We start from the raw sequence: 21,676 nt of genomic DNA on the forward strand, positions 1-21,676 counted from the left end.
TATCAAGTTTTTTATTTTTACTTTGCGTAAAGTAATGATTTAAATGGTATTCATGCAATTGTCAAACAACATGAGATTTTGGATGCAAGTTCCTACCTACCTAAAGTTCATAAACAATAGTAAGTAGATGTGAATAAAAAAGAGTAGATGAAAACATTAAGTACTCGTAGCAAAATACAAAACAACTTAAAAGTCAAAATATAAAACCTACATCACAATATGTACATTTTTCACAATACCCATAAAGTCTATATGTCACTGTTTCTTTTGGTATGAAAATTGACATCAATGCTGCAATTTCCATCCATTTGTTCCTGATTAACGCTTCAAATTTTCATTGCCAATCTACAAACAATAGTGAGAAAATTAAAAATCAAATAAAAAGAGTTAAATGATAAGTGAGAAATGCATATTGAAATGTTATCGTTAATAAAGTTGTTACCTATTAGGAATCACCATAATTAGCTGGAATGAAGCAAGACTTCTTTGTATACTACATTCCGTGTAAATACACCTTGTTGGCCGACTATGGAGCCATTTTTTACTAACACAGTTGTGGTTAACTTTGAGACCCCCCTCGATAAAGCCACATATAATTGTCCGTGACTGAAGACATGATCTGGAAGGTAAACGCCTACATGTGGTATTGTCTGACCTTGAGATTTGTTTATAGTGATAGAGAAACTTAGTTTCACTGGAAACTGCTTTCTTGTAAGTTCAAATGGAAGCCCAGCAGTATCAGTACTTTTGAGAGGGATTCTTGGTAAGAAAACTCTGGATCCGGCAAATTGTCCAGTTAGAATTTCAACATCAATAAGATTTCGGTAAGAACCACGACACAATAATCTTGTACCATTACACAATCCCAATTTCGGATCAATATTCCTTAAAAGCATGATTGGAGCACCTCTTTTCAAAGTTAACTTGTGCGGAGGCAAACCACCAAGTGAGATTGAATTCAAGAACTCTGGCTGATACAAATTCCTTTCATCATCCTCAACTGAATCAAATGAATACATTGTCTCTTCTAAACCTGGAAACATATTGATTATCTTTTCATTTAACATATCAACGTCTTCATTTGTAGGAGTTACCACCGCCCTTTCCACCATGTAGGTTGCATCATTCAGATGATCCTCTAAGTCAGGGAAGATTTTGGCAATTAATTGATTAATGGAATGCTCACTCTCCCATGGTATCACCATGCATTCAGGTAGTTTTACCATATCATCCATAATAACATCTTCATTCCCATCACCAACACGAAGTAAAAATTCTGAAAATTCACGATCATTTATGGATCTCATGTTTTGTTTGAGTTTTAAAATCTTTACCTGTGACCAAAATGATGCCTTAACAACACTTGCTTGGATTAGTTCAGACTTGGTTCCTTTCCGGATAACAGGAAGAACTTGTCGAAAATCTCCCCCAAATATCATTATTTCCCCCCCAAATGGTAAGTCAATATCTGTTAGGTCTCTGAACGTTCGATCGAGTGCTTCAAATGCATGACGATGCGTCATTGTTGCTTCATCCCAAATAATTGCCTTTGCCTTTTGTATTAGCTTTGCTAAATCAGATTGCTTACCAATCGAACACATCGATGATGCATCAAGACTAAGTGGTATCTTGAATTTAGAATGTGCTGTCCTCCCACCAGGCAATATCGTAGCTGCTATTCCAGATGATGTTGTTGCTAATACTATGTGCCCCAACCTTCTCAAGCTTGCTAACAATGCGCGATATAAGTAAGTTTTTCCAGTTCCACCAGGACCATCCACAAAAAAAGTTGCATTCTCTGATCGTTGAACTGCACCCATTATTATGTTAAACGCACTTCTTTGGTCATCATTTAAACGTTCAATTGCATCAAGATCTTGTTGTGGAATACCTATGGATATCTCATCTTCAATACATCTTGTCATTCCTGAACTTGATTCATTTCCTCTTGTCATTTGGGGCAAATCAAACTCGTTTATACTCTTATTAAATTGAACCAAAAGTATGTTCAACTCACGCAAGAGTCTGTTGGTAGCAAGTGTGGGAGTTATGTTAGTCATGGAAACATAATCTTCTATCATGAATGGATAGAACTCATCCCATAACCCTCGAACACCAATTGGTGCACAATATACCAATATGGTGACGAATAATCTTCTTAAAGCCGACGACATTTGAATTGTGGAGGCCTCTAGCAAACATTGTCGAATACTGTCATCTCTTTCTAACAAACCTCGTTGTTCTACTGCCTGCTTAAATGTTGGATGCAAAACCCCATTAACTGTTCTCAAGTTTGTGAAAGATGTTGGTCCTCTAACATGATTAAGAAGGATCCGAAGGTAAAATTTTTCACCTTCAGCAGGTGAAACTGCATATATTCGTCCAATAACCTTGTTACGATTCATTCTTTTAGACCATTTTCTTTGAGCTTGAATCCATCTGTAATGTGATGGGATTTCCATGTATACGTACCGTCGCGCTTCTGCATCCACATGATTAAGTGTAAAAAATTCAGTTAACATTGTCTTTCTTGTACTCTCATCACGTAGAATATTTATTATGCTCTCGTCGGCACGAAACTGAACTTGGTGCATATTAGGAAGATGTATTTGCAATCGCTCAACAGATGGGTAAATTCGATTAATAATGAACTTGAATATCTTCCATAATGCCTCTGGTGCGCAAACCCATCTTGCATCCTGAAACTGCTTTATTTCATCGTATTCAGGGTCTGATTGCACTTCGACTGTCACTCTATCTGGGCCTTTGTAAACATACTTATATAAGTACTTGACACTTTTTATACTTGCACAAATTTCAACATTGATATGACAATCATACCTTAACAGCAACCATGGATTATATGGAATAACCCAACTATTATCAACCATTATGTTTCCTTGTCGATCAAGAGAGACGGGCAATCGATTTCCTCGCCTTTGATAAATTGGATACGAATCATTCCCTTGAACAGTGACTGGTGCAAATGGTTTGGGATACTTTCTCTTACAGCTCCCATTTTTCATACATGGAGATTGAGGATTATGAATCCCACACGGGCCATGAATCATATGCTTTAACACCACATTGTAAAGTTGAGGCTCTACGTCTTCGTTTGGTATTTCAGCTCTAACAATTCGGTCATACTCATCTGGGTTATTGATTTTATCATTTTCATCTAACACCACCAGCATATGCACATGTGGAAGACCACGTTTCTGAAACTCAATAACGTATGTGTAGGCAACAACATTGCCTAGTACCCCCTTTTCAATGATGTCTTCTTTTAGTTGCTCAAGTTTTGCATGAAATACTCTAGTGAGTAAGTTAGGACGATCTTGTGGAGTTTGTCCAGCGAGTAATTCACTTTTGATTTCTTCCCAACTTGGGTTACATGTCATGGTAATAAAAAGATCTGGCTTTCCGAATCTTTGAACCAGAGTCATTGCATCTTGATATCCTTGGTACATGTCACGTGGGCTTCCAACAAATGATGATGGTAAAATAATTCTACGCCCAATGCTACCTGTTAATTTTTTATTTTCAATTAACTATATATATTGTACAGATTTTGAACAAAGTTATATTTTAAATAATGATAACTGAAATGATATATATACCTGCATTGTGTTGACCTGCATTTAAAGAGTCTTGAAGTCCTTTATAGAGATCCGCTCTAACTGTGGCTTGATTAGAACGCAGCCATCGAAGTTTTTGTGATTCAATTTTAATGTAGTTATCTACAGCATATTGTTGCAAGAGACGCCCACCTCGAAGCAAAAGTGATGATCCATTATGGCGTATCTGTAGAAACAAATTTCATATATTGCTTTTAATATGAGAATCATCATTCATTTGTATATATTGGGAAGTAAATTATGTTATCAATACAAACCTGTAACATATAAGCATAATAGTCGCAACATGTTATTGCTCTTCCACCATCATCACGACTATTAACATCCCAACCATATGTACCGTAAGGTAGCAATAATGGATACTGTAACGGATCATAAAATCCGACATAGTCTCGGACGTGAGAAAGTCTTCCACTAATTGTCTCGACCACGATATCCCTTCCATTTGCAATGGTGGCATCATCTCCATCTATTATAATTGCTGCAACTTGTGATGCTGATGGTAGACTGTATTGACGCCGATCTATTGGTTGCTCTTTTAGGATCAACTTGCAATTCGGCAAATCTTGGCGTTGTCCGAGGCTTCGCAATGTATGAACAAAAGGATTATGGTTGTTCAACATATGTTGTATCTTTTCAACCACACATCTATCTAAAACTTCACTTTCACACATTCGGTTTTCAACTTCATGCTCAGTGTCATATATATAGGCTTGTAAAAATCGCGGTCTGTTTCCTTCATGTGGTAAAAGTCCACCAATCTTATGATATAATGCACCTTGAGCACGAAATGTGTAAATCCCACGGCCACCAATATTTATTCTTTCATCCACGTGTACTCCCATTGAAGTGAATGCAAATGCGTGATTGTAAGCTCGAATATTTTGCCTGAAGTGTCTACCCTCATTTGTTTGGTCAGAGAAAAGAGCAACCATTCTGGTGGAGACTGTATTGGGGGTAAAGCAACTCTTCCTTTCAAGCAACACATATTCAAAGTTTCTCGAGTAAACAATCGTGCATAGCAGTACGGACATGTGGTTGGAGCAGGTAAGCGGCAACCTAGGATACCCCGATTCTCATTATAATTTCTAGCACAATTGTGGTTTCTTCTTCCTCTACTTTGCCGCACATGACGATTGGTTTTAGTTGCATGTTCTTCTTCTGATATTTGTACATGAATATCCAACACTCAGTATAAGAATTTCCTTTGTAACTAATAGTATATCTATATATAGATAGAATTATATACTAAGCTCACCATTATGGGGAACAGTTGAGAGCATCCCATCATATATTTGTGACCTATTCGAATGTGTCAATTGGCCTATATGAGTACGCATTCTAGCTGAAATTTGGTCATCACGATTTGTGATATCTGACAGAACCCTTGAACTCGCGCTTTCATGCTCAATTTGTTCTAATAAATACATCACATTATAATATGATTAGTTAAAAAATTAATGTTTAATATTTAATATATTTAGTTGTGGTCTAATATTTTGTAAGACTACCACTAAAAATAACTACAACATTGAGATCAATATGAGAGTACGAACAAAAGAATAAAATGAGATTTCAATGCACAAAATAGTGTTCTAAAAATTACCTAATTTTTATAGTGTGAAACAAATACAAATAAAGAAATTTAAATAAATACCTGGAATTTGTTGTTGTATATTACTGGGGTTGACCACAACATCATAGTTAGCCAAATGAACTCGTTCTTGTATATTACTGGGACCTACTTGTTGCATAGTTTAAAAAAAATAGAAATTAGATGTTTTTAATTTTTTTAATTATGAGTTTAAGAAAAAATAATATGCAATAAATACCAGGAATTTCTTGTTGTATGTTACTGGGGGATGTCATAGTATGATCATCACTTGGAGTTGAAATTTGTTGTCTTTTTTCTTGTGCTATTAGACGTCGTCGAGCTAGATATCTTTGACGTTCTTCAGGACTCAATGATTGACGCCATTGTCTTGTACGACTTTGAGCATGCTCCATGGAAAAATTTATCTAAAAAATTAATAAACATAATGAACCTAAATAGAATACAAATTTTGTGACATTCCACAAATACGAAAAGGTGTATACAGATGCCTACGAACAGAAGAAAACAAAAGCTTTATGTTCTACATGTCCTCCATTTGTTGTATTCTTTTTTCTCCATTTCTATTTTATTTGATTTATAAATACATTCAGTTCTCTTTTAATTGGCTATATACTACGTGTGAGAGGCTTTATTAAACATGCGCACAACGGGCGTCTTACACATTTGTCATATTTAACACACGCCAAGAATAAAACTAAGAAAAATATTACTCTTTATCTTGATAGATTAAAAAACATGTATTAGCATGTCCTAACATATGATTCTGTTTTGAGGGTCTAATTTGTCAATATTTGAAAGACACTCTTGTGCTCTCTTCAAAACAATAGGCAAGACAACAATATTGTTGGGCACTTTATCTTTGTTCAATCACATCTTCTCGGTATCTCCATTAGCCGTTAAAACCTTCTCTATTAGAAGCAACTTGTCCTACAGCTGCATAATATGCTCGTATTAAATGGATCAATAACAATTGGAGTGTTGTCAAATGGCATGTAGGCATACTCAATTGAAGGTGAGGTTCTGATCATGACAGAGTGCAAGAAATCCTGCATCAGGTTCAACCAAAGCACCAATTAAAAGGCAAAAAGCTATGTAATAAATTTTAGAAGTCGTATCCTATCACCAAGGGCTCGTAGTAAACAAATTTTTGGTTAGAAAGAAATCAAACTTCAAACCAATTGCATAAGAATGCAAGCATTATCCCTGCTGTCTGTTAAAAAAACATTAAAAAATGTGAAAACTAAAAACAGAAAAACAAACTGGTTATCAGACAAATCCTTAAACTGCCCAAGAAAAGAATGTAAAAAAAAATAAAAAAATTCAAATTACCCGAAAACAGAAATGAGAAGTTCTACAAAGTCATAATTTCATCATTCTTTCTTCAACTGAAGCAATTGGAACTGCACAGCCTGGCCCATATTGCAATTCCATGAATCATGAGCTCCAGGACCAGAAAACCCTCCCTCTCTAATGTTGGACATTCCAGTCCTAACCCGAATTGGCACACCCATAATTATGTACTCACTCACTTCTCTAACCTCGTCAACTCTACTATTCACACAACCATATGAACAGATGATCCACCACCTACTTGAAGGACGCCAATGCAAATCCGAGAAGAACTACAATTGTGTAGATTTAATGTATGTGCGATGAAAAATAAATAAATAAAAAACCTATTGCACACTTGGAGCATGAATTCATAATCTACCCTCTCTTGCACCTTTCCCACCCCTTTTCTCCTTTTTATATAGATTTTTTAATTCATAAACAAAAAATAATGTTCAGAATAAGCACAAACGATTAATAAATCCGAGAAGTTAAACTATATAACATTTCGCAGCTCTTACTATATCCTCCCTAGAAAAACACAGTGGAATTCTAATGAAAATCCGATTACCTCACCTCTCTCCTGCCCATCAATTCCATCCAAATCCTGGCAATAGTGCACGGCTCAATAAGAAAACTGATAAAGAAACCCAAAAATAATTCAAAATTACTCAGTAGAATTCACAGAAATTTGAAGAAACCCAATAAAAATTCAAGCTTTTTGATTATCCAATATACAAATCCCATTAACAAAATCAAATTTATGACACAAAAGACATGATCTTTAGCCACAAAAAGCAAAAGAGATAGAGAGTGATTTTGCTTTTTGAACTATGCGGAACGTGCAGAGAATGAAAATATCATCAGCCATTTAACAAAATGATATTTTAGGCAAAAAGGCATCACCTTTGGACCCCAAATGAAAGAATGTGAGAGAGAAAGGGCATACGTGGGTGCCAAGAAGAGGAAGAGAGCAGTTCCATTTCCTGTAAAAACGAAGAAACAGAGCATTAACATATACACACGCACAAATCTCAAAGGAAAATGGTAAAAAAAAATCACTATTGAGAAAATAATTAGAAAACCAGAGAGGAAAGTTTAGAAACTCAACAAAGGCTCCGAAAGAAACCTTGCGTGCTTGCATTCTTTTTTTTTTTTAATCCATTTCAACCGAATCATCCCATCCCCATCCTCACCCCAATGACCAACAAAGCACCCCAAAATTTCTTAACATGTGTTGTTCCCCTGGATGAGGAGGCGCTGCAAAGGTATGTTTTAATTTAAAAAATCTCCCTAAACTACTCAGATTTCTCGGATGCCTAGTTCATCAAACTATCTGCATCTCTAAACAACTAATTACAGCATCAACCAATCACTAAAATTCAAAATTCAATGACCATCTTAATCTTTTCATAGATTAAAGCAACCTTGATTCACTGGAGTACTGATTAAACACACAAATAGATACATAAAACTGTCATACACTTTAATACATCAGACAAACCTAAATCCGCCAAAACTTTGCTATGTACAAATATAGTCAGATTAAGAAGGAGATAAATGATATCCTTAAAATAATTTATTTTCTAAAATTACCACTATGTTTTAGTTTGCTCCTAAATTCCAAGCATGTAGCACAGAATTAGAGCAGTAAACAACCTCCACTTTTCTTAGCACCAAAACGTAATCCACTTACACATTTAAACTATCCAAACTAAATCCCAGAAACGAAACTACGTACAGTATCGATTTCCAGCCTTTCTACTACGAAATTACCAAAACATAAACAAATTGAGCTTCATATAATCACTGTAAACACGTACAAATGCAAATTTAGATTACCTGAGGAGGAAGAGTCAGTTAATTTTCGGATTCAACAGCCTAGGCAGGGTGAGGAAATCCCCACCAATTTGTGTGAACATGCATTTATTTTCCGGACTGCCGGTTTCAGCTGAAGAAATCATACAGAAAAAGCATGGAGGGAGGGGGGTTTGAACGGAAGACAAAATTGAGGTCGACAAAATCATCCAATTTTCTCTTTTGTATGTTCTGTGGGGATCGAGAACGTGGGATAAAGGGCGGTTCCATCTCCGTTCTGTAAACCGCTGCAACTGCTAACGTGCGATAGATGGAGTGAATGTGATGCTAACGTATGTTCACAGTTTTACGTTCTTAACCCTGTTTTCTTAGACAGTTATTTATTGATTTGTTTTTCTTGAAATACAGTTTTTTTTTATTCAGTTTTTTTTTTACCAATTTGTCCTCATTTTTTCATCTTTTTGAATTTCAATTGTGAAGAAAACAAAGGGGCTTTCTTGGCATTTCTGAATGTTTCACCAAACTGGCTTCTCCCTTTATATATATAGATTATGAACGAAAACTAATAAGAAGACCCAAAGTTCAAACAAACCGATCTGCTTAGTCCAGAGAGAGAGAGAGAGAGAGAGGGGTGTCAAAATGCTTGCTCTCTCACCAATCGCTTACAGTCATGATTCGTTTTCCGGCAAGATTCAAGGACTAAATAGAGATAATTAGGGGCTTACCTAACCGGAGATTGAAAAATCTCGCCGGAGTCCGTTTTCCGGTTTTCTGTGGTCGCGGGAACGAGAGGGAGAGAGAGAGAGAGCAGGACGAGATGGTGAAGGGTGATGGTTCTTCCTCGCACACTCGTGTGCCTCTGTGCGTGTGTGCTTGCGGTGCAGAGAAGGGAGAGAAGTGAGAGCCGAGAAGGAGAGACAGGAAGACAGAAAACGAAAAAGAAGAAGGAAGAAATGAGAGGTTCACAGGGGGACAGAGAGAGAAGAAGGAGAAATTGTTTGGGGTGCTGCCACGTGGCATATTTAGAAAGAAAGGGATCCAATGTTTTGGATCCTGATTTGGTAGACAAAAAGGATGAAATTGATATATTTAAAATATTTAGGGGTAATTACAAACATATACTTTTATATTTAGAGGGCGGGTGTTACAAGAGGAGCTGCTCACCGCAGACAGAGCATATCGGCTGGAGCAGACGATCTTGCAGACATAATGCCTTCACATCACAACTTTGCCCTCTCTTTCATTCCCTCTACGACGGTTCAAGTAATTTTAAGTGTTTAATGTCTTATAATTTTTATATAAATTAGAAAAAAAAATTATTAGTTTCAAGAATTTGTAAGGGTAAACTAGTAAACTTGCAAAATTCAGTCTTAATTTCACTATAAGATTTGCAAATGAATGCTGGCTGACCAGCCCACAACATTTGCTCACTCTCTCTCCTTAAGTTCTAAAGTCTGTACTCTGTATATATATACCAATATTAAGAAGCTATTACTAGGAAAATTAAATTTGATAGACAAAGTTTGCAAACTAAATGATGTGTTATCAATAAAAAAATAAGCATATTTACCAACGCTTAAGTAATAATTCAATTACCAACTTTTATGTAATTAAGTTTACAAAATTTTCGCTAAATTTTTTGTCTTTTTAGCATTACCCTAATAAAAAAAACAACAGAGATAGATAGTAATTGTGTTGAGAAGATTGAAGAGCGAAAACAAAGAGCGAGATGTAAGGAGCGAAAGCAAAGAGAGATGGGGATTAAAAGAAAAAGGAAATTCTATATGTATATTTGGTAAACATGGCATACTTGAAATAACAGAAAATTGGTGAAACAAAATCCACTAACTTGTGGTAACGTTAATTTGCATGAAATATATGTGAACCTGACGGTTGGGAGAAATCGATCAAAAAAACAAAAGTTTAAATCTTTAACAAATTTAGGGAGTAAATTGAAAATTAAGTAAAGATTCAAAGGAGAAATCGGTAATTTAACCTAACAATTCATCAATTTCCCTCCTAAACTTGTGACTATTGACCAATTTCCCCCCTCAACTCTCATAATTAATCAATTTGCACCCTACTGTTAATTTGATCATAATTAAACAAGTGTGTGTAAGAAACTAAATATGATGTATGTTAATCATTTTCCTATGTCTTTATCCTATTACAAATATATTAAAATTTAGAATTTTACAATTTATCATAGATAGTATTATTAGTCATAATAAATTAGTATGGAGTAATTTTATTTGATTTTTTACTATACAAAATTGATAACGAAAAGGATTGATGTGTACATTTTGTATGTGAATACAATTTTCTTTATAAAAGTGAAAGCTAAGTTCAAGTAAACTGGAGAGAATCGAGTTTTAGTGCAAAAATGGCTAGTCAATTCATAATTTTCGACTCCTTATTAAGAATAACCTATTTTATTGAAATATGTCTGATCCATGAGTTTAGGATTATTATTTCTTCTTCTACATGCTTTAAACCCGATTCATAACTTCTTCTTATAATCAACTCATATCACATACTAATTGTATTATGTTTTTGTACATTTTACCCTATATTATGCATGTGAGTTTATGTTAATTTTAGTACTTTGTTAGAAGTTATTAGAAAGATTGAAAGAAAAAAAAATAGATGGAAAATTAAAAAAAAAAATTAACAGTAGGGTGCAAATTGACTAATTATGAGAGTTGAAGGGAGAAATTGGCCAAATTAAAGTTGAGGGGGAAAATTAACTAATTATGATAGTTGAGGGGGGAAATTGGCCAAATTAAAGTTGAGGGGGGAAATTGACTAATTATGAGAGTTGAGGGGGGAAATTGGCCAAAATTAAAGTTGATAGGGGAAATTAACTAATTATGAAAGTTGAGGGGGGAAATTGGCCAAAATTAAAGTTGAGATGAGAAATTTACCAATGTCACAAGTTCAGGGGAAGAATTGATGAATATCTCTTTATTAAATTATATTCATCAGCGCCGCTCAGCCTATAAATAAGAAATCCAACCCCTTCATTTCCTAAACTTTTCTCCTTCCACTCCCTATACAGTAGGGATATAGGAGCCTACTGCGATACCGCCTAGTTCTCCACGTCCTCTGGGAGCTCGCTGTTTGCGAGCTCAAGCTCCGAGATAGGAGCCTACTGCGATACCGCCTAGTTCTCCACGTCCTCTGGGAGCTCGCTGTTTGCGAGCTCAAGCTCCGAGATAGGAGCCTACTGCGATACCGCCTAGTTCTCCACGTCCTCTGGGAGCTCGCCCTCTGGGAGCTCAAGCTCCGAGATAGGAGCCTACTGCGATACCGCCTAGTTCTCCACACCCTCTGGGAGCTCAAGCTCCGGGATAGGAGCCTAGTGCGATACCGCCTAGTTCTCCACACCCCACGGAGCTCAAGTCCCATTCCTACAAAAGTCCAGTCCAGAAAAACACAAATTTGCAATTAAATCAAAAGTTATGGTCCCAACTGGGTGAGTACATCTTTTTAGTTGTTTATTCGTGTTTTTCTTTTGTTTTTTTGCATCAACTCCGCTTCTGCATTTCGTCACAAGCTGATCGTTTCCTTTATGCTTTGCAATCAGCTTGTTAATCTATCGACGATACTCTGCGTAACCTCCTTTCTCCTGATATGGTAATAGTACCCAAAAAAAAACACCTTCTGCAAAAAATAAGAAAGCAAATCCCAAATTTGCAGACATCCCCTAAAAAATCAGAATACAAAGCTCGAAGAAGTCCCACGATCAAAATTCAAAAGCAGAAAAATTGAAACCAAGTACAAAGAAATCGAGCGGTAATTGGAATTAGGGGATTTTCAAAACAGAAATCCTAATTTTAATTCTAAATCCCCAAATTGAAATTTCAAAACCCTAATACTCAATTTCAGAATCCAAATCGAAATCAAGGTACAATAATTTCATGAATCTTGGTACCTTCAGATCAGAGAAGCTTCGATTTGGAGGTCGTGGTAGGAGATGGAGGTGAAACTGTGGAAGTATGGATCTGGAACATGGAGGAGTCATAGAGGTGTGGTGGTCGATGACTCGACGGCCGACGTGTTGAGTCTGTTGGCAGAGGAAGGAGAAGGAGGAGAGTAGAGAGTGCCGAGACGATTCGAAAGATTAGAGAGTCTTGTACCCTAATAAATAACAAAAAAAATGAATGAATTAAAAATACAGAAGTGGTAGGGTTCATCGGCATTGCCTGGTATCATCGGCGAAAAGACCTGCTTTCTTGCTTGCACGCTTACGACTAAGGGTTTTCTTCCTTTTTAATTTTATTTTTAATTGGCTTCCATATTTTATGCTTTTTAAAATTTATTTTTATCTTTAAAACAAGAAAAAAAATCTTTTAAAATTTTATTTTTATCTTTAAAACAAGAGAAAAAAATTTCATAATTGAAAAGTATGATCAAGTCGAACCCGTGCTATATATAAGGCTTTGTTAATTATATTTCCTTTGTTCATATATAAACAATACATAGGTTATTAAAATTTAGAACGAAGGATCCATGCCTCGTAAACTTGGCACATCTTCAGGGCGGGCCCTCTTAAGGAGATGATAGAATTCGAACTATTACAATAATTTAGAGAATTAAAGAGTTTCGAACCCAGTATGCATGGTTGGAAAACCCGACCGCCTATCTACTAGAATATTGAATCACATACAAGCCTAAAATAAATTAATGGATTGGAGGGCGTTTTGACATTTTAACTTGATTAGATAAACTTTCGTGGAATTGAATTAATGGCATTTTTATTATGTTTCGTTTTAATATTTGTGTGTAGTAAATAGAGGAGAAAAAATATGTAGATATATGAAAGAAATGACAAATAAAAAAGCATGAAGAAATAATATTTATGTCAAACAGGGATCATGGATAAGCTCATGTTCTTAATTAGTATTGTGGTCTAAAAAAGATGGTCTCCCTAATGTTTTCCTATTCGTTAATTATTCAATGCCACTTATTTCCATGTAATTTTCACATCTAATCCTATATGTTGTTTATAATACAGCAGCACTGGGGAGGAGGGTGGTCAGTACAGCACTAGGGAGGAGGGTGGTCAGTACACATCTCCACTGGCAGCACACCAACTTATATTCCAGTTCATCAACATCCTAGGAGTCCTCCTTCAGGTGAAGCATGCAACCGGAGATTTACCGTCTCCATTCGTCACAGACCACAACACAATTATGATGTTGATTGCTGATTTACTCACTTACGCGGGGACATTGGAGACTGCTAAGATTCTCCAAGATTCCAGCAATACAAATGGATATAAATGGATCAACAACATTAGCCTACTGTGTGGAACTTTTGCGGTGATTCTGCTGGTGCTCCTCCTCGATCGAGATTTGGGCTGGTTTGCTTTTGCATGTTGGGTGGCATCTATTGGGATAATTGTGACCATGTCCTACGAAACCCCAAGAAGACTCTGTACTGGAGCTGTTGATTATGTCCGTGAGAAAATGAAGGAGCTGATGAGGAGATTGAAGGGCACCGAAGAACCCGAGAACCAGGACAGGATGACTAACCCTGAAACTTGTTAAAGTTGTTAGGTCTCCTGGTTTTTAGGATTTGTTTTAAGTAATGGTGAATAATCCCTATTGGGACACATTTGTTGCATTATCTGTTTAAGACTTGGTCATATACCACGATCCTAGGGTTGTAAATCGTGGGCTGTTATTTCTCCTTCAGTGTATTTTGTAAAGCTATTATATAGCGACTGCAACTCTTTGATTTCAATAAGAGAGTTCTCCATGTATTTGAGTTTTATCAAGCTGTTGTTTTGCAAGTTCGTTGTCGCTCTTCTTGGTTCTAACAAAGCTTTAATTAATGAACTACTTGTTATTGCCTTTGTATTACTTGGTTAGCTATTATACTACCATTTCTATTAAAGACAGAGTGGTCTGTTTTGAGTTAGAAACGGTGTATCGCTCAAATAATGTTGTTAATTTGGAGATCCAAGTTATGGATCAGATATTTAAGCGGCAATACATGGTGATTGTATTGCGAAAATGCATGTATTAATAAGATTTTGTCTCATCAATTTCTCTGTCTTGGGAGTACAAGGCATGTGCTTTTTGACAATGGATGCAGAACTTAATGTTAACCCTCTCCATTCAGAAACACAAGTTCAAAATAATTGTTTCGCTTCCTTCTTATAAAATTGGACCATGTAGAAGGAAAAAAAACACTTCAAAGCTCAATTGAAGGAAAAACCCCTCAACTATCCACTTATTTATTCTTAGTTGCAAAATTTTCTTTGTTCTAAGTTTTCTGAAATTGTTTACTGAACAAGTGCGTTTGTTGCTTTCATTTTGTTGCAAGTGTAGCTCAATACGACCACGTTTCTTTTGCACTCACTCACTGCAGTGCCATCTCCCGTTGTTCTTTAAGCTTCGTGGCCACAACTGGTCATATTCCTCCGCACCAAACTTTGTTTTGGAAATTCTCTTTAGCTGGGAAAGAAAACAGAGCTCTCGTTGAAGAAGAAAAAAACAGAAAACAGAGTTCATGCATGTGTCTGTGAGAGAGAGAATGTGTAGCGAGTCTTCGATTTGTTTTATTTATGTTTATGTGTTCCTGGGCCGGTGGAAATTTTGAGTGAATTTGTAGCAACCATATGGGGTTCTTCAATTCTCAATTTTATGTCTTTAATTTTGGATTTTGTTCGCAGGTTGAGTTATAATTTAGTTATGTGTAAATCTGTTTCTCTTATGAATTTCTTTGTATAATTGACTATATATAGATAATTATGTATGCATGTATGTATGTGTTGAGCGAAAATTGTCGCGAGGGCAAATAATTTACTTGACACAATTTCACCCTCATTCATTTTTACGAAGAGGGTTTTATTATTTTGAATTCGACCCATTAGGCTACGCGCCTATTAATTACAGCTCTTCTTCTGGGAAATGAATACCCTTCGATTCTAACATGAAAAATATGAAATTTTGAGGATTGGTGTGTTTATTTGATTTTGTGACTGTGTCTAGGTCGAGCCCTAGTTTGCCTACGTACCCTCTTGAGGAATCAAGTCACTCGTAGTTCTTTTTATTTGGATTTAAGGTTTTTAGCGAGTGAATGACCTGCTAAAAGCCAAGCAAAACTTGAGAGAGAGAGAGCTTTCGTTTCTCATCACCTTTTACATTTTCCAGCCGACCAAAAACCAAGCAAAACTTGATAACCTGCATCGAGTAAAATCCAACCCTTTATTCTCCACCATTCAAATATTATTATGATTTTTATTTTCCAGGAGAAAAAGCAAATAAAAATCTCACGCCCACAATTGGTCATATTGTGTTGAGAAGTAATTTCCAAATATGGTTTTATATGACCGGAGGCAGCTAATTTTGGTGTATATTTTGTTAATTTTGTATTTTGATTCCTATTATGATTTCTAGCAAGCCTAGAGTTGTGGAAGACCATGAACTCTTTTGAAAGTATTTTTAAATCGTTTTTGGTAAAAACATTTTTAGAACTAATTTTTAGTAAAAGTACAAGTGAATATCCTAGAAAAACACTTGAAGTTTTTTCTATCGAAAACACATAACTGATGTTTCTTATAAGAAGTACTTCAAGTGCTTTTGAGCTCAAAAACATTTTCTCTAAAAACACTTTCAGTCATTTTAAAAGTATTTCTAAAAATACTTTTTTTTTTGTGGGCTAGGTTTATTATCGGGAGACTTTGGATGCGGTCCTTAGTCATGAATATTCTTTGATTGAAACCTTGTTAGTTTTTAATTTTTGATTGAGATCCCTGAAATTAATGTGATCATTTATTTCTATGTACGTTACTATTTTTTTTAAATTAAAAATTAGAAATTTTAGTTGTTTATATAAATGAGATTTTAAATAAAAAACCATAATTTATGGGATTAAAAATATTAAAATATAATATACTATTGTGTGTGTGTGTGTGTAAACATGGGTACATTCATCAAAATTAACCAAAAAAATCAAAACATGGGTACATTCTTCAAAATCACAAAAAAAAAAAGATATTAGGCTTAATAACATTAGTAAATTTCTTCGGTTAAACTTGACATAGATACATTTTAAAATCAAAGAAAAAAGAATGTACCCATATAAGTTTAAAAATGGATTAGAAAAAAATTGAATAGATTTTATATTAAAAAAATGGTACATTTTACATATAACAATTTTGTATATTTAAGAACGAGTACATTTTAAGATTAAAAAGTTTTACATGAATGGGTACATATAATTAGCATGGGTACATTTAGCAAAATAAAAAGTACAAATAAAAAAAAATATGGGTACAAATACAAATAAACTTTAAAAAATATGGGCACAAAAAGAAATTAATATATGGGTAAAAATTAAAATTGAAAAGAAAATTGGTACAAATTAAAAAAAATTACATATAAAAAATGGATACAAACTAAAACTAAAAATATATGATAAAAAATTTAGTCATAAATATAAATATACTAATTGTAACATTTTTAACATTAAATGAATATATTTAGAAATAAAAAATATTTAATTATTGAAATAATTAATGATTTAATAATACCAAGGACCTTGATCAAAAATTAAAAATGAATAAGGTTTTAATCAATAGAGTAGTAAAAGGAAGGATGAGAACCTAATTTTTCCGTTTATTATCTGTCATATTATTTACAAACATCTTTAAGTTTTTCATTTTTATTTTTAATATTCTCTAATAAATTTCATGTTCTTATGCTAAAGGCTGTCGCTTGATCTCTTTTTGTCTGTCATCCTACGTCATTTATTTATTTTGTTGGACAAATAAAAAAAGAAATTGACTATCCAACTTCCACGCATCATGAAGAGTGGCCCGTCTACCAGAATAGAAGGTATATCTATTTATATTAAGAGAATCATTCTTGTCAACTTTTTACTTCCTTTTTTTTTCTATTTTACCTTCATTTTTGATACACAATGTTGACATGAGAGGGTAAAATAGTAATTTTGTATCTTTTGAACTTTTTCCTTTTTTCCTATTTTGCCCTTACTTTTGATACACAATATTTACATAAGGAGAGCAAAATAGTAATTTTCTATAATAATATTTACATAAGATAAAAAAAATGCACTTATTAAGAGAAATTGTCTCACCATCATTTTTTCGTACATGTAACACTATGTTTGGACGAGGGAAATAAACTTGGAATTTGGATAAAAGTCAGAATTTATAAATTGACATACATCAATTCCCTTGTTTGGATTTATAACATACAAATTTAGAATTTCCGCGTGGACAAAAAACTTGGAATTTGGGGCCTCCAATTTCCAAGTTTAAATTTCATGTAAATAGGTGTCATTTCCCAATTTCTATGATTGGGAGTTTAAAATTAACAAATTTCGTTTTCAATTCCATTGTTCTTTTAAGTTAACCAAACAACAAAATTCACAAATTCTAGAAAATAAAATCCCTTCATTTTAATTTCCGTCATTTTAAAATTCCTTAGTAATCTTAAATTTCTTCATCCAAACATAGTGTAAGTGAAATTATGATGTTTTTTGGATAGTTTGAATGAACTGAAGCAGTTGCGCTTGAGGAGAACGTGGGAGGAGGTGGGCTGTTGAAGAGACTTTAATTTTGTACCTTTTGAAAAAATGACAATCATATCCCTATTTTTCCTATTTTACCCTCATTTTTTGAGAAAATGGCAATCATATACCTATTTTTCCTATGACAAAACAGTAATTATGTAATATTAAGAAAAAATATGAACTTATTAAGAGAAATTGTCTCATCATCATTATTTCATACTCTTTTTTAAATTTTAAAAACTAATCACACTCCTTAATCAATAATATAAACTAAAATGAAATTGTTCACACACACAAAGTATGTGCTCATATGCTAGTATATCTTTAAGGAAACATATCCTATTACAGAATTAATCCCTTTGGACAAAATTACTGACGTCTTGGGTTTACACACACATATATATGGACGTTAAGTTTCCCCATTTGAAACGTAACTTACTCATTAGCTCCTTTCTAATTTCTAATACGTCTAACCAAATCCAATTCTTCATGTTTTATGTACCTTCCTTATATATATATATATATATATATATATATATATATATATTAGCAACCATCCGCATGCCATGGTTGTTGAACAGTTTTGAGGAGAGTTAATTATTTTGTAGTTTAGCCTATATATCTTTAATGCTTAAAATTGTCATTTAGTAAAATAGGGAGAAATTGAAAAAGTGGAACATAATTAGAATTTATGAAAAGAAGTTGATAGTATCGTTTGTATAGTTATTGACACTTCAAAAATTTCATGGGAAATTTTATTTGAATCCATCTAATCTCTTTTTACATCCAACTTACTTTATTCACCCATATTGTTTTTTTTATTAAAGAACTAGCAGATAGCACATACTTTGTGTATGTGAAAAATTTATCTTAATAAGTGCATATTTTTTTTAATATTACATTATTACTGTTTTGTCTTCATGTAAATATTGTGTATTAAAACAGAGGGTAAAATTGAAAAAATAAGTACATGATTGTCATTTTATGAAAAAATAGGATAAAATAGGAAAAATAGAGATATGATTGCCATTCTGTCAAAATGTACAAAATTACTATTTTACCCTCATTTTGTCAATAATGTGTATCAAAAGTGAAGGCAAAATAGGAAAAAAAGGGAAAAAGTTGACAAGAAGGGTTTTCTTAATAGTATAGATATATGCGTGTGTGTAGTACAGAGATCATGTGGTAGTACAAAAATATAAGAAAAATAACAACAACAAAACTTTATCCCACTAAATAAGATCTGTTATATGAATCTTATAACGTCATTGCGCTTGATTTTGGGTCATGTTTTTCATTAGATCCAAGTTGTCCAAATCTTTTTTTTTATTCTTTATCCAAATCTTTCGGGATTTTCCTCTACCTCTTAATTTTGAACATATATCTAGTAATCATATTTTTTAAGGAAAACTAATGAAAAGGGTTTGAAAACTTTGAGTTTTAATGATAAGGACAAAATAAAGGGTAAAGTGAATAGTATCAAGATTGATATTTTAGTGTAAAAATATGATTTTTCGTTAAAATAAACAGTATCAGAAACTTTTCGTTAAAGTTCCCTAATTTTTAATTAGAGTGTTTGTGTTTCGCATACCCAAACAAACAAAAATAGATTTGTGGGGATGAGAGGTGACTGAGTTAGACTTTTGCGCCCGACTTCCTGGAAAAGTTAGTCATCTCTGAGTCCAAATTATATTATGACAAATCCCATCTTAAGGTTCACAGCTGTCATCCTTAGAAGTTGCACTACGTTTGATGCCTATCGAATCGAATTACACACACCAGAAAGAAATATATATACAATAATATTATTCTCAGGCTGAGCGAAATACGTTTTGAAATCACATTATTACTAGTTTATTGTGAGGTTAAATTTATATTATTTTTTTAGTATTTATAATATCGTTTGTTAAAAAAATCATTTGACAACTAATTTAATATATATAATAATATTATTCTCAGGTTGAGCGAAATGCATTTTTAAATTACATTATTACTAGTTTATTGTGAGGCTAAATTCACATTCCTCTCTCTTAGTGTTTATAATATCATTTGTTAAAAAAAAAATCATTGGACAACTAATTTAGTCACATTTATTATTCGCATGTGAAATACTTTTTTTATAACTGGCATTACATGTCTCTTAAGATGTTTTGAACCTATTTAAAAATAGAAAAAAATAATATTTAATAAACAATTGATTGAATCATATTATTGCTATTTAATGAACAACTTATTGAATCACCCAAACTTCAACAAAAATACGTGGACAAAAATGCATCCAAAACAAAAAAACTTCAAAGGCATCCCAAAATAATGCATCAAATAATGCAAGAGTATTTTCATCATTTTAATAGTGTTTTTTAATAATTAATTTTTTTGTACTGTTTTTTTAAAATTAGTATCTCACAATAGGCTAGCAATAATGTGATTCAATCAGATGTTCATTAAATATTATTTTCTCTATTTTTAAACACGTTCAAAACATCTTAAGAGAGGTGTAATGCTGGTTATAAAAAAGGTCTTTTGCACGCAGATAATAATGTGATTAAATTAACTATCTAAAGATTTTTTTTTTATAACAAACGATATTATATATATTAAGGAGGAGGAAGGTTGGCTTAACCTCACAATGGGCTAGTAATAATGTAATTCAATAAGTTATTTATTAAATATTATTTTCTCTATTCTTAATGTAAATTCTTATTAAATATTATTCAATCAAGTGTTGAGCCCTTAGACCATCTCCAACCGAACGGTCCAGAGGGTCAAAGGGCAGAAAATAGCCCGAAAACCGTCTCCAACCGAGGGCTAGGCTAAAGGACTCGTGAGCCCCACTGGACAAAAAAAGGGCCAAAGGGCCAACCGGCTAGCCCAACTCAGCCAGCCAGCCAGTCTGACCAGAATTTTCATTATTCTTGTCAGTTATATCTGATAGTATTGTGTTTATTCTTGTCGGTTATTATCCTACATGAATGATAGGCCTTTTTTTTTAATACAAAAATTTTAATTTTTTTTTTAAATTCTATTTTTTTTCTATAACTTCCTAAGCCATTATACAACATTAAATTAAATTAAATAACATGAAACAACATTAAATAACATTAAATATAAATAATAAATTATGTTTGGCCCTTTGGCCCTCGGTTGGAGACCCTTTTTTTGTGACATGGCTAAAACGAGTCATATGACCCTTTAGCCTTCGATTAAAGATAGAGATAAATATGATCATGTACTGTTCATTAAAATATATATATAACCAAGTGTCATTCATCCATATTTACTCTAAGGAAAGTTCCAAATTTCACACAGAAATCCAAATGAGTATTTGTTTGTGGACTTTGTTGTAGTCAATGATAAGATATCCTTGCAAGATAGGGGATAATGGAATCGGAAGAATTTGAAATTTCTAACTTATTTTGTTGTTTAACTTTTAGGTTGGTAGTAGTTTTTTTTTTCTTTTTATTTTTTAAATTTTTAAATTTTTTTAGGTTGGTAGTAGTTTTATGAAAAATTCAATTTATTAACAATATAAAACAAATAAATAATAAAGTCGTTCGTTTACGGCGTAACAATTTAAATTTGTGATGTGTATGTCCGTACGCGGACGGTGGGTAGTATCGTCCATTGAAACAGTTCCACGCGGTTCGGCATTCGACGAACGAGTTGGGAATTTCCGCAAAGGTGTATCTTTTTCTGTACACCAAGTCATCCATGCAATCTTAAACAA

At 33.5% G+C, this 21,676-nt stretch overlaps 2 protein-coding genes across 12 annotated transcripts; both read right to left on the reverse strand.

Moving 5' to 3' along the window:
* Positions 1-334: 334 nt before the first annotated feature.
* LOC114826817 (uncharacterized) lies at positions 335-3,446 on the reverse strand. Its single transcript, XM_070805169.1, has 2 exons — positions 656-3,446; positions 335-345 (listed from the first exon to the last, which is right to left on the reverse strand). Exons 1-2 carry the CDS (start codon positions 3,444-3,446, stop codon positions 335-337), a joined length of 2,802 nt encoding a protein of 933 aa, XP_070661270.1.
* Positions 3,447-5,942: 2,496 nt separating this feature from the next.
* On the reverse strand, positions 5,943-9,450 carry LOC108174609 (uncharacterized). Of its 11 annotated transcripts, none has more exons than XR_011584096.1 (4): positions 8,425-9,107; positions 7,489-7,568; positions 7,159-7,219; positions 5,943-6,299 (listed from the first exon to the last, which is right to left on the reverse strand). XR_011584096.1 is itself a non-coding variant. In XM_070827418.1 (4 exons), exons 1-4 carry the CDS (start codon positions 9,418-9,420, stop codon positions 6,165-6,167), a joined length of 498 nt encoding a protein of 165 aa, XP_070683519.1. In that variant the 5' UTR covers positions 9,421-9,450; the 3' UTR covers positions 5,943-6,164. The 11 variants fall into 11 exon arrangements, 5 of the variants coding, with proteins under 5 accessions (XP_070683519.1, XP_070683518.1, XP_070683521.1 ...); XM_070827418.1 differs by lacking the exon at positions 8,425-9,107 and adding an exon at positions 9,126-9,450 and having other exon boundaries at positions 7,159-7,189; positions 7,532-7,568; XM_070827417.1 differs by lacking the exon at positions 8,425-9,107 and adding an exon at positions 9,126-9,450 and having other exon boundaries at positions 7,532-7,568.
* Positions 9,451-21,676: the final 12,226 nt, after the last annotated feature.

Source organism: Malus domestica, chromosome 09 (assembly GCF_042453785.1).
Source record: "Malus domestica chromosome 09, GDT2T_hap1".
NCBI lineage: Eukaryota > Viridiplantae > Streptophyta > Magnoliopsida > Rosales > Rosaceae > Malus > Malus domestica.